The 13,165-nt window shown below is 38.0% G+C and overlaps 1 protein-coding gene across 1 annotated transcript; it reads right to left on the bottom strand.

Annotated features, from left to right (window-relative positions):
• Positions 1-364: 364 nt before the first annotated feature.
• LOC129261149 (biogenesis of lysosome-related organelles complex 1 subunit 5-like) lies at positions 365-12,829 on the bottom strand. Its single transcript, XM_064104282.1, has 5 exons — positions 12,736-12,829; positions 11,950-12,032; positions 10,793-10,922; positions 9,021-9,079; positions 365-2,971 (listed from the first exon to the last, which is right to left on the bottom strand). The coding sequence occupies exons 1-5, from the start codon at positions 12,827-12,829 to the stop codon at positions 2,801-2,803; spliced, it is 537 nt and encodes a 178-aa protein (XP_063960352.1). The 3' UTR covers positions 365-2,800.
• Between the last annotated feature and the right edge of the window lie 336 nt (positions 12,830-13,165).

Below are 13,165 nucleotides of genomic sequence, written 5' to 3'. Positions count from 1 at the left end.
ATTTGTCAAAATACAAATTGGGTTCACAAACAGTGATCATATAGACTAAGTGATTCCGACCAAGTAGATATTAATGAAAATGGGTATAGCCTATTAAACTGGAATTAGACAAAATGGTACATGGGGTTAAATGCAATTAGACCAAATGGTTGGTAGACAAACTGGTTGTAGATGAGCTCTATCTCTAAGCTAAGAGCTATGAGCTGAGACTGGATCATAGGGGATGAGACCAAAGAGCAGACCAAAGTTAGTTTAGACCAATCGCCCATTTATGGATATACATGTAGGCTTGTTTCAATGGTTTCAAGCACCATGTCACAACACACTATGCAAATCTGATAAATCCCTGCATGAACAATGAATATGATTTTTAGATGATTTCTTTATTGCACCTTACATAGTAAACGAACAAGACTGCGAAGAAGCAAAATACAAAAGACTTCAGAATCTCATTCAAAACTGATGAATTCCGAATAAAAATATTATTTCTTTAAACAATGTACATGAATTTCAAAATGATTTTACATTTTGTGACAAACAAAATTCATTTAACAGTTTGGGTATTCACACTTCAGTCCATTCTTATGACTTGCCAAAACATAACACAAAACAGTACTGTTGACAAGTTATGTACTGGAGTAAAAATTTGAGGGATCAAGTTTTTTTCTATGGTGTGCTTTAAAAAAAATTCGAAGCAAGTGAAAAGAATATACAAAGTATGGGATTCTTTAACAAATATTGTCATAGATATGATGGGTTGTAGTGTCATAAAGGTCTGGATAATTAGGAAAAAATCTATAATTTTCAAAAATAAAAATATAATAATTTAGGAATTAACAAACAAGAGTGTGGGTCTTCATAATCAGAGTATGACTAAAATAAGCTGAGCTTAATTTAAATTCATAAAACGCTTTACTAGATGGGCGAACTATGACAATGGGGTGTGCTCTACCGCAAATAAATCAATTAGATTATGGGGTGGAATATCAAGTGCATGTGCAGGGCATTGGCACATTGGGCGAGTCGTGGTCTAGTGGTTCCGACTCTCGCCTTTTAAACAGAGGGTCGTGGGTTCGAATCCTAGCCATGGCGTGTTTTCCTTCAGCAAGAAATTCATCCACACTGTGCTGCACTTGACCCAGGTGAGGTGAATGGGTAGCCGGCAGGATTATTTCCTTGAATGCACTAAGCGCCAGTGATGGTAGCTCGAGCTGAAGCTGGGGTAAAAATAGCAGAGCTTTGTATCCTTAGGCAAAAAGCGCTTTATAAATCCAGCTATTATCATTATAAGAATACCTTTTACTCTGATTTTCATTACGTCAAACCCCCGTTTGGAGAAAGACCGCAGTTCAGATTGCAAACTGCGGTACTATACCCCATTTTGCGTTTGTTAAATCCCAAAATCATTTCCAAGCCCAGGGGCCCGTTTCATAAAGCTGTTCGGAAGTTAAGAGCGACTTTAAGAACGACTGGTGATCCTTTCCGCTAAGTCATCGCCAATGGTGTGTACCATTTACCGCAAGACATGATCACCAGTCGCTCTTTATTTACGAACAGCTTTATGAAACACCCGCCTGATCAACCCTGCTAGGCCAGGTAATCCCCGCTGTCTCAATTTTACCTCCACAGGCCAGATTATGAGCTTTGAGCCAAGGACGAAATGATAAACAACAGCTGTGCTATTACGTAAGACTTCTCTGCCTGGAGTAGGACCTTCGGAATGAAATTATTGTATTCGATATTTAATCACGTTTTCAGAGGCATATTGTATTCAGAAATCCAATGTTAGTCCACTTTCAATTTCGAACGAAGAAAATCGACCTCGAAATAAGGAAAGTAAGTGAATTAAAATGACAGCATGCTTTGCAGGGACCGCCGCTCGGGCTGTTGTGTTATCTTTGGACCGAGGTCAAGAAACAGGTGTTTTGATACTTAAATTGCTTGCTTGGGGCAGTTATGGTTTGTCGTACTTGGAGAAGAGATTTGATTGAGGGAAACTGGGGTATAGTGTTCTCAAATGGAGGTTTTCGTCATGTCAATCTTTGTGAAGCACTGCCCATACGAGTTTGGGATTTACTATAAAGCCATTATTTTTCTATACAGCTGAAAATTTCAAGGTTATCGGGGGGGGGGGGGGGGGTGTTTAACGAAGATTTAAGTATGACTTTAATAGAGTCATACTTAAATGCCGACACATGCATGATATGCAACATGCAATCTTATTGATCAATACGCAGTAGTGTGCATCCTCTTGGCATGATCTGACCAATGCGGTCATGCCTTTTATAACACATGCAACTAGGCATTTAAGTGCAACTCTTAAGTCATACTTAAATCTTTGTGAAACAACTCCCTGGTCACACTAACACCCCTACAAGCCCTAGGTTATGTACTTATTTGATGCTTGGCTTTCACAGGATTAGTAAGTAACCATGGAAACTTATAAACAGCATATCATTTTCATTCATCTATGGATTCAAGCTCTGATACAGTAGGTAGATTCCATTGTCCTTTCTCACTAGGACCCAGTTTTACAAAACTGGTATATAATAACTGTAAAACCTACTGATAAAGTGATCCGATTGGCTGATGATAAAGTGGTCTTAGAATTCTCACATTTATCATTTGTAACAAGTTTCACGAAATCGAACTCGGGGGAGCATTTCACAAAACAAATGGTCAATGATTTTCACTGACTATTTTCATTGCTACGGAAATCCTTGCATCTGATTGGCTCAGAGTAAATTTTCCAATGACAATCACTGATGAGATGGTTCGTGCAAAACTCCCCTGACATCTCTCATGTGGCCGATGTCCCAAGTGCTTCTTCGAGTTTTGCAAAGTGATCATCGATCTCTTTGATTTCATTGGCATGTTGGATGTCTTCCCGATCTCTCTCCTTAGACAACTCCTCCAAGAAATAGGACCATTTATCTTCTCTCTTCTTACGTTGATCCTCAAGTGTCTTGATCTGACAACAGCAACAACAAAAACAATAATAATAACAATTAAAATATGATAATGATAACATTAATAATAGGGCTGGGACTAAAACCCGGGTCCCGCCCGGAAGCCTCGGGTACCCGGGTAGAAAAATCAATACCCGATACCCGAAAATTGCTTACCAGTAAAACGTATATGTATTTGATTTGCATGATTTGTATTGCGTAGTGTAAGACATGATTGTAACTCATCACAAAAGTACAGTCAGACCGCAGGTCCCTATGCTAATGAGCAAAAAGGCCAGATTCATCCAAATCATCTCGTGGCTGAATCCTCCTCCTTGCAAAATCTCGTGATTCGTGAGATTTTCTTTCTCTAAGAATTTACCTGTTTTAACCTCAAGTTAAATGAAATATTATTGCACCATCAGATAGAGTAAAAGTTACTCTTTCATATTGGTCATTTATTTTGTATACAATATTTTGTTAAATAAGTAAATTTCTGGCCTGAAATTGTGCCTCAAAACTGAATTTTCTTCCTCTGTTTTCTTTTGCAAATTGTGCAAAACTTTTTATTTTGAGCCACAGTGATATCTATATCACCATAAAGCTGAACTTCTGTACTTTCTCACAATGCCACTCTTGATATGCGGCACCTTTAAATCGGGTCAAAATCACACTTTTCCCACCAAGGTACAAGACGAGATTTCTGAAATTTTGTACTTGCATGAAATCCAGAGTTCTGATTGGCTGGATAAGGTTCACAGAACAACAGGCGCAGGGTATTTGAGGAGATTACCACATGGGAAGTGTGACCTTCCCACGAACCCAGGCACTGGAACCGTTGGAATTTGCCATTGTGTGGTCTTTTTGACCAATCAGAGTGCAGTATACTTGTTTTCAAGCTGCTTTATGTACTTGGCAAATGAAAAGTGTGATCTTGACCCGATTAAACCAATTCTTATTTTGAAACCTATATCATTTCAAAGCATACATATTCAGCTTTATCATGATATAAATATCATTTGGGCTCAAACAAAAATAAAGTGTGAAAATAGCAGCTTTTGTCAGGTGAAAATATTTATTTTGTAGCATATTTTAGATCAAAATTTTAACCTATAATACAAAATCTTTGAATAAATCCAAACACATGACCTGAAAGAATGATTCTTCTTCTTTACAATGGTACCAAATTCATGAAATTTGATGCATAATTAGAGCAGCAATGACCGAATGAAAAGAGGTGTTTTGGTCCGCATCAAGCTCATTAAATATGCAAAACATCTCAAGTCATGAATATCACTTGGATGAAAGAAGCCACTTTCTTGGGACCTGCAGTCTGACTGAGTACACAAGTCTCATTTTGAATCTCACCAATTACCCTCGAAATATCCATAAATATACAAGTTTTTCAAGTGATATTGTGACTGAGATCGTTCGATCATCGCCATGTTTCTTTTGCAGCTTGAGCATACGAAGCGCCAGCCAGCCACGTTCGTGTTACCATTTTCAGTTCATCATTTAAACCGAAAATAAGGTTTACGTGCTGAGCTAGCTAACAGCCCCCTTTTCGATCCCATGATGCATTGCGGTTCTGATTAGCGATATACCATATGGTAACACGATCGTGATTGGCTGGCGCATTCGGCGCTCCGAAACTACCCGGAAATCAATTGACTTTGTGCATGTAGCGATAGATTCTACAAACTCACGAACACGATGTAATATCTACGCTACTTCGTAAGATTTTGACGGAAAAGCAAGAAGTAATCAAAGTTTGCTTACCTGTGTGGTAACGGTGAGAAAACATTTCATAATTAATATGAAATATAGGAAAGTGGAATTCTAGGTCGACTTTGGTACGAGATGACAGAGAATTGCAGACTTGTTTTTCATTGAATACTGCGTGGGGCACGGGAGGCTTGCACTGCGCATGCTTACTATATTTTCATTCATAAGTTTGCTTGCGGCGCAGTGGCTGGATGACGTCACCTATGGGGTTTTTCCACCAGTCATATTTCATGCGACATGATTTTCGGTACCCGCCCGAAAATTACCACGGGTACCCGAAGACAAAAATACCCGAAAGTCCCAGGCCTGATAATGATAATAATAATAATATTAATAATAATAAAGCAATATTGACTGGCCTGGGAATGCAGTATCCAGCGTTGTCTCAACTTTATTAACATTGTGACGTATAGCACTGCGCAGTTCAAGGACGCGTACAAAAACGCGTAGAATACCCGGATGTTAGCTCTGCCTTATTGCCCGCTACATTTCCAAGCATTTTCTCATCGACTTTCCTGAACGGGCAATAAATTGGTCCGTGGATAAACAAATGGAAACTTATTGACCGGCCATTTGATCCCAGTCTTATGCAGGCAACAATGTATTAAAGTTGCCCTGCTCAGATGTCTGATACGGTTAATAATAATTATTATCTTAATTATTATAATAAACATGATAACGCCACTCAGCCCTGGCCCTCCACTAGCTTCTTCATCTCCTACCCGTCAAAAGACCGTGCGGAAAGGAGGTCAGGTTAAGCATAAGATGAAAATCTTGAACATCAATTTCCAAAGTATCAAGAATAAAAAGGAAGAACTTGGTTCTCTTATTGACTCTACTGATCCTGATATTATTCTTGGCTCTGAAACATGGCTTAACAGTCCCATATGCAGTTCAGAATTGTTCCCCCCAGGCTACGATGTAGTTCGGAAGGATCGTCTTGATGGGTATGGAGGAGTATGCATTGCAATAAATAACAACCTTGTATTTGAGCGTCTAACCTACAGACTGGATCGGGAGATAGACGCAGTCTTTATAAAACTTCATCTTGACAGGCACCAATCCCTAGTTATCTGTGCTATGTATCGCCCACCATCCAGTTCGATTGCTTACATGAATGACCTTTGTGAAGTGATAGAGGATATTAACGCTGAGCACCACAACACTGTTTTGTGGCTTGGAGGGGATTTAAATCTCCCTGACATCAATTGGACCACCCTAGCGTTTGACAGGAACCAATATCAAAATGCTGTCAACATGAGATTATTGGACATGCTTCATAACTGTGGGCTTGAACAAATTGTAGATTTTCCAACAAGGCAGAACAGTTTTCTTGACCTCTTCCTTAAGAACAGACCTACCCTTGTTGACAAGTGTTCTCCCCTTCCTGGAATTGGTGATCACGATATCGTGTCTGTGGTGTCCTCTATTAAAGCTAGCAGACGCAAACCCGTGAAGAGAAAGATCTACCTTTGGAAGCAGGCAGACTTAGAGAACCTGAAGAAGGATTGCCTTGTATTCCAGAACAGCTTTACTGGTCAATACTGTACTTCTAGCTCTGTACAAGACATGTGGCTTGACAATAAAAACAACTCTGACAAAGCTGCTGGATAAGCATGTACCTTCAAAGATGTCATCAACTAGATACAACCAGCCCTGGATAACTCGCTCTGTCAAACGGCTCTCAAGAAAGAAAAAAAGTACTATAACAGAGCGAAGACCAGCAATGACCAAGCTGACTTTGAGAAGTACCAGCAGGTCAAGAGACATTCCAGAATTGCCTGCAAAAAAGCTTACAACAAGTACTTGACAGATATTGTCAGTCCAGACACCACAAGTAATCCAAAGCATTTCTGGAGTTTTGTAAACAGCAAGCGCCATGATGCCTCAGGTGTAGCACTATTAAAGTCTTATGATGGTCTGACTACTGCTGACAGTCTCTCTTAGGCCAACATCTTAAGCCAACAATTCTATTCAACCATGATGAAGATATGACCAGCCTGAGAGACAAAGGGCCTAGTCCTTACCCATCAATGGATCATATAATCATCTCTCCCCCAGGGGTCCATAACATTCTGTCTGAGCTTGATATCCATAAGGCATCTGGTCCTGACGAAATTCCTGCCAGACTTTTGAGGGGACTTGCCATCGAATTGACACCAATATTCTCCATATTCTTTCAAGCCTCCCTAGATCAAGGTATCATCCCTGCTGAATGGAAGACGGCTAACATTGTCCCCATCTTCAAGAAAGGCGACCGTAGTAAACCAGAGAACTACAGGCCTATCTCTCTGACATCTGTGACCTGTAAGATTCTAGAGCACATCGTTCTTAGTGACGTCATGACCCACCTTGAAGACCACAATGTATTGTCTGATGCTCAACACGGTTTTCGCAAGAAACGATCCTGTGTTTCTCAGGTGATTCTTGCCGTCCAAGATCTTGCTAGAACCATTGATGACAAGGGTCAACTGGTAATGATACTCCTTGACTTCTCTAAAGCATTTGACAAAGTACCGCATGGACACCTGTTACACAAGCTTCAATTTTATGGAATCCGAGATCACACTCACCATTGGATAGCTGACTTTCTGAGTAATAGGACCCAACGCGTTGTACTGGACAGATCCATCTCCAACACCAGCCAAGTAACATCAGGCGTTCCGCAAGGCAGTGTCCTCGGGCCAATGCTCTTTCTCATCTTCATCAATGACCTGCCAGAGTATCTCTCCAACAACTCAACAGTAAGGCTCTTTGCTGATGATTGCATGGTTAATGCCAACGTCAAGACAGAGGAAGATGCCATTCATCTCCAAGAGGGGAGCATGATTGGCTGATGATGCAACGATGGGAGCATGATTGGCTGATGGAATTCAATCCACAGAAGTGTCAAGTACTTCATGTCACAAATAAGCGCAAACCTATCTTCAAGCCTTACTTCATCCATGGACAGACTATATCTGATAAAACTACAGCAAAGTATCTTGGAGTTGAGCTGCAGAGGAACCTCAGCTGGAATCAACATATAAATGCTGTAACCAAAAAGGCCAACTCCACACGTGCCTTCCTCCAGAGAAATATCCGGCCATGTCCAAGAAAGGTCAAGGAACTGTGCTACAAAGCTCTCCTGCAACCAATCATGGAGTATGCCAGCATAATATGGGACCCTCACACGCAAGCAAATATAAAAAAGCTTGAAATGGTGCAGCGACGCTATGCACGCTTCGTCTGTAATGATCACCGTAGAACAAGCAGTGTAACAGCCATGCTGGACCAGCTCAAATGGCCAACTTTACAAGATGGGTAGGGCACAGGCCAAGGTGGTGATGATCTACTGTATTACCAACTCACTCATTGACATCCCACATACCTTCCTCACTCCATCCACATCCATGCATAGAGGTCATTCTCAGAAGATCTTTGTTCCTTTTGCCAGAACACTTGTCTACCAGAGGAGCTTCTTCCCAGATTGGATAAGACCTTGGAACTCCCTCCCCAACAGCACAGTTAATTGTACCTCTCTACACATCTTTAAACAAGAGGTACAAAAGACCCAGCTCCGTTAATAACGGTGGTTGTTTTAACTTGCACGCTGTAAGCAATTTTTTATCGGATAATGTACATACACTTGCACGCTGCACTTCACCAGTACGACAATACACCAGACGGTGGACTGTACTGTTTCCAGAAGAACAAGAAGAACAAAAATAATGATAATGATGACAATATTCATGATAATAATAAAATAATAATAATAATAATGATAACAATAATATTGTTTAAAGGAAAATAAAAACTATGCCAAGAGTTGGTACTAGATAGCACCAATTTGAATTCTAATGGTTTTAAAAAGGCGCTATGGTCACTACTCTACCTATGATAATTGGAGTGTTAGAAGTTACTTTAGTTATAATTAACATTATTGACCCTTAATCAAAGCTTTATTAGCTGGACTTTGATAAAATATCATGAAAATATTCACATCTATGCTTATTCAGACCTAATTGTAGCATTGAGTAAGTCAACCCGCTGAAATCAAACAGGAAATTTTCTATCATCTCCCGTCAATTCTTTGCTTAGTCAGTGAGTTGTCATAATAGATAGGTACATCTTTACTCTCCCTATGAATAAGCCTAAATGTAATAAAAATAACTCAGATGGTTGGAAGCCTAAATCTAAAATATGAGTAGAAATTCATTTCCATGAATCAGCTCCCATTTAAATCAAAATGCTTAAATTTCTCTTTAATTTCTAGAGATTTTTGTTGAAAGTGTAGCATCAACTCACCTCCATATGTTTTTCCTCTTTGCTCTGCAGATTAGAACATATCTTGTTAGCTGCCTCCACTGCAAAATATAAAGATATCATACAAACAATAAAGGGTTACCTTAAAGGACAAGTCCACCCCAATAAAAAGTTGATTTGAATAAAAAGAGAAAAATCCAACAAGCATGACACTGAAAATTTCATCAAAATCGGATGTAAAATAAAAAAGTTATGACATTTTGAAGTTTCGCTTAATTTCACAAAACAGTTATATGCACATCCTGGCTGGTATGCAAATGAGGAGAATATGACGTCATCCACTCACTATTTCTTTTGTATTTTATTACATGAAATATGAAATATTCTAATTTTCTCCTCATTGTCAAGTGATACAATTATTAATTCCTCCATGAACATGTGGCATTAGCATTGTTTAATACTATATGTTTCAGTCAAGTTGGTCCTTATTGTCAAATCTATAAAAAATGAAATATTGTATAATTCAAACAATAAAAAACAAAAGAAATAGTGAGTAATGGACATCATCGACTGACTCACCTAGTTGTGCATATCACTGTTTTGTGAAAAATAAGCGAAACTTTAAAATGTCATAACTTTCTTATTTTACATCCGATTTTGATGAAATTTTCAGCACTATGCTAGTTTGATTTTTCTCTATTTATTCAAGTCAGCATTTTCCTGGGGTGGACTTGACCTTTAATAAATCTAATGGTTTCTATTTGACCAATCTAAGCTCTTAAAGGACAGGTCCATCCCAACAATGGTGAAAATTTCATCGAAATCGGATGTAAAATCCAACATTTATGACATTCTAAAGTGTCTTAAAGTCTCACTTTAAAAAGTTACACTATACAGTGATGTGCAAATGAGAAAGTCAATGATCTCACTTACTCATTCACTATTTCTTTGGTGTTGGTATTACAGTATATGGAATATAGAATGTTTTTGCAGATTTGACAATAAGGAAGTATATTCCTGGACAACCGTGACAATGTGATGCAACAGCACCAATTCCACATCCTAAAAGATGAATGACACATTGTTTTGCATTTTAATGAGGAAAAATAAGGTTTTCATATTTTCCTTATAAGAATAATACATTATTAGTCCAATGGTTGGATTACTTACAAAACAAGCAGTACAGTATTACTGAATAATAATATCTATAGACCTTTCGCAGTGCACATAGATGTTTTTACTTTGAAAAGGTCTTATCTGCAGGCCAATTTCATTTAGAATATAACCAATTTCATTCATGAAATTTATAAGTAAAGGCCCTAGTTACAATATTTTTTTTACAAAATAAAAACAATATATTTCATCATAACATACCTTAAGCATATTTCTTCAACTACATGTAAATGTACATGCAGCAAGTGTCATACATGTACTAGTAATTTTGCCTGGTAAATCAGTTTTAACTGATTTAGAAATCTTTAAGTTGAATCAGAGAAACTTGTTTGACTTCATCTGAGAGGTAAGGAAAATGTTTATTCCACAATCAACATAGGAGAGGTACATATAAATGACATGCTTTCCGGTAAATAACATATTTTGCACCATTCAGCTTAAAGTCTTAATAAAAGAAAAAAATGACAAGTTTTGCATAGAGTCAGAAGAATATGTTTTTAATATTTTGGTCAAAGAAATTTGTTCTGACTGACCTGGGAAATAATACTGTAGTACTATACACTGTATTCCAAAAGAGAAATGCCAATTTACGGAGGTTTAACTGTCTACTTAATATGATACATTTTGTTTTGGTGACTTACATTGATCAAGCAAGTTTGGAATGTGTTCTTTCATGATATCTATGCAATCTGGAGCGACGGTTTCATCTACATCTTTCAATTTCTGGAGGTTGGCTTCGAGTCTCTTGCATCCCCGGTCATTTCGCTTTGTCTGCAAGAAGAAATGCCATCATATTTCATTATTTATTTCATTTATTTCCACTTCAAGATAAAAACATTTTATACATTCATATAAGTTTACAAACAAGGTAATACAATTATTATTGTTGGAAGCTCATAAAAAGCACATAGATGGCGTGTTGGAAATGATCCTCATGAACATACCTAAAACAAAAACTGAATTAAACTAAAGACGAATTGAAATAGAAGAAAAAAATAGAAATCGCATCACAATGTACAAAATATACTAAAGGTATAAAGAAAATATGCAAGGGAACATAAAATAGATAATTGCATTTGATTAAAAAAATATTGCCTATATAGTCTTCCTATTATGTTTTTAAGTTACCATCAAAGTTATCATCAAAAGACGCTGACAGTTAATATTCACTTGGTATTCAAGCAGTTGGTCTACTTATCAAAGTCTGATACCACTTGGGCTAAACCCATTTGATCTCCTATCAGTTTGGTCTACACTACACTTGGTCTGAAACCCACGTAATCTAACTCTCATCTAGTCTAATGCCACTTTGTTTTAAATGAAAATTTGATTCATGAGCAGTTCATATTGTGTAGTAGACCAAGTGGATATTAGAAAAAGTGGGAATAACATTTGGAAATTAGTCAAAATGGTAATGACTAAATGCAATTACTAGATAAACTGGTGCTGACAGACATCTGCTCCGGCGACAACTGCTCTGGGCTTTATTTCGTCTAAGATATAGGGTCAGAGTTAGGGTTGCAATGGAGTTTATGTTTGGTTTATGCTTTGGTTTAATCACATGGTGTATTAAAGCCTATCTGAACAACCATGCAATATTTAATGACCATCTGTCATTATATACTTTAATTAGGTCAAGGACTATTACAAAATCCCCCTACAAAATAAGCATTCATACACACACCTTACATGTGATCCCTGCTATTTATTCTCAATCCGATAAATATAGAAGATAAGCAAGACAGCAAGTAGATGAACTACTTTAATTGTGAGTCCTATACATGTAAACACAACTTACCTCAAATTCTTTGATGAAATACTTGATTTCTCCTTGCAAAATGGCTCTGTGGTCAAACAATCTTGCAGAAATTTCCCCAATATCTAAAATATCAGGAAGAAATAGGAGATAAAGCAAGATAGAGAATGATCATTACTACGGTATAAACAGAATTAGACAATGGAAGACCAAATAACTTTCATTAACTACATGCAAAATGAAGAAGAAATCATAAAACATTCTTCATGATGAATTTTTGAATTTGTTATATGTTCAAACTGTTTTTACAATTTTGTCTCGTTATATTGGTTTGTATAATTTTGTTTCCTCTGAAATAAAAACGAGCTGTCTTCTTGTGTCAACAATTATTCTGACCTGCAGGATCATGATTAACCCAGGGAGCTCCGGCCCGCTTTGCGCCCATTTGCGTCGACCGTGCAAAACGAGGGAGACACAGGACTGGGGTAGATTGGGGTCTCAATAGTAATCTTAATAAAATGTGGAAACAGAAATTATGCACTTACCATGATTATATGGATGAAGGTCTATCGTGACACACAAATCCTGACATCGACGCACAGACTGGAACCTCAAAAAAACAAAATATAGCCTTGATCTCGATCGGCCATTTTGTTCTGAATTTTGAAAGAAGGAGAGGGATCGTGACAGAACTTTTCGTTTTTTTGAGGTTCCAGTGCCTCGATGTCAGGATTTGTGTCACGATAGACCTTCATCCATATAATCGTGGTAAGTGCATAATTTCTGTTTACACATTTTATTAAGATTACTATTGAGACCCCAAGCTACCCCAGTGTCTCCCTCGTTTTGCACGGTCAACTCCTGGGCTCCGGCCCGCTTCCCGGGCCGAAGCTCCCTGGGTTAAATCCACCCATGGGTTCATATCGTCTCGCGTGCGAAGGAATATCAGTCATATGCACGCGACACACACGACACATCCAAAATATACTGGGCTTTTGCCCACATAAAATATCACGCATAATCTGGTATTTCACATTCTGCTATGACACTTACCAAATCATTTAGATCCTTCCGTGACTTCTCCTTGAAGTTTCTTTTTAAAAATATGTATATTTTCTTGATCTTTAGCGAAGATTTCACGGAGATAAAAATTGGTCAGCGTGGATATCAATATTCGCCTGAAGAGGGCGCGCGATTTATATTCATATCAAAGACACGACAAGGGAAAGACTAGGCACCTACACTATTTTACACGCAA

This window comes from Lytechinus pictus, chromosome 1 (genome assembly GCF_037042905.1).
Source record: "Lytechinus pictus isolate F3 Inbred chromosome 1, Lp3.0, whole genome shotgun sequence".
Classification (NCBI taxonomy): domain Eukaryota; kingdom Metazoa; phylum Echinodermata; class Echinoidea; order Temnopleuroida; family Toxopneustidae; genus Lytechinus; species Lytechinus pictus.
The sequence above is the reverse complement of the archived record's forward strand: the minus strand, read 5'-3'. Positions and strand labels throughout refer to the sequence as shown.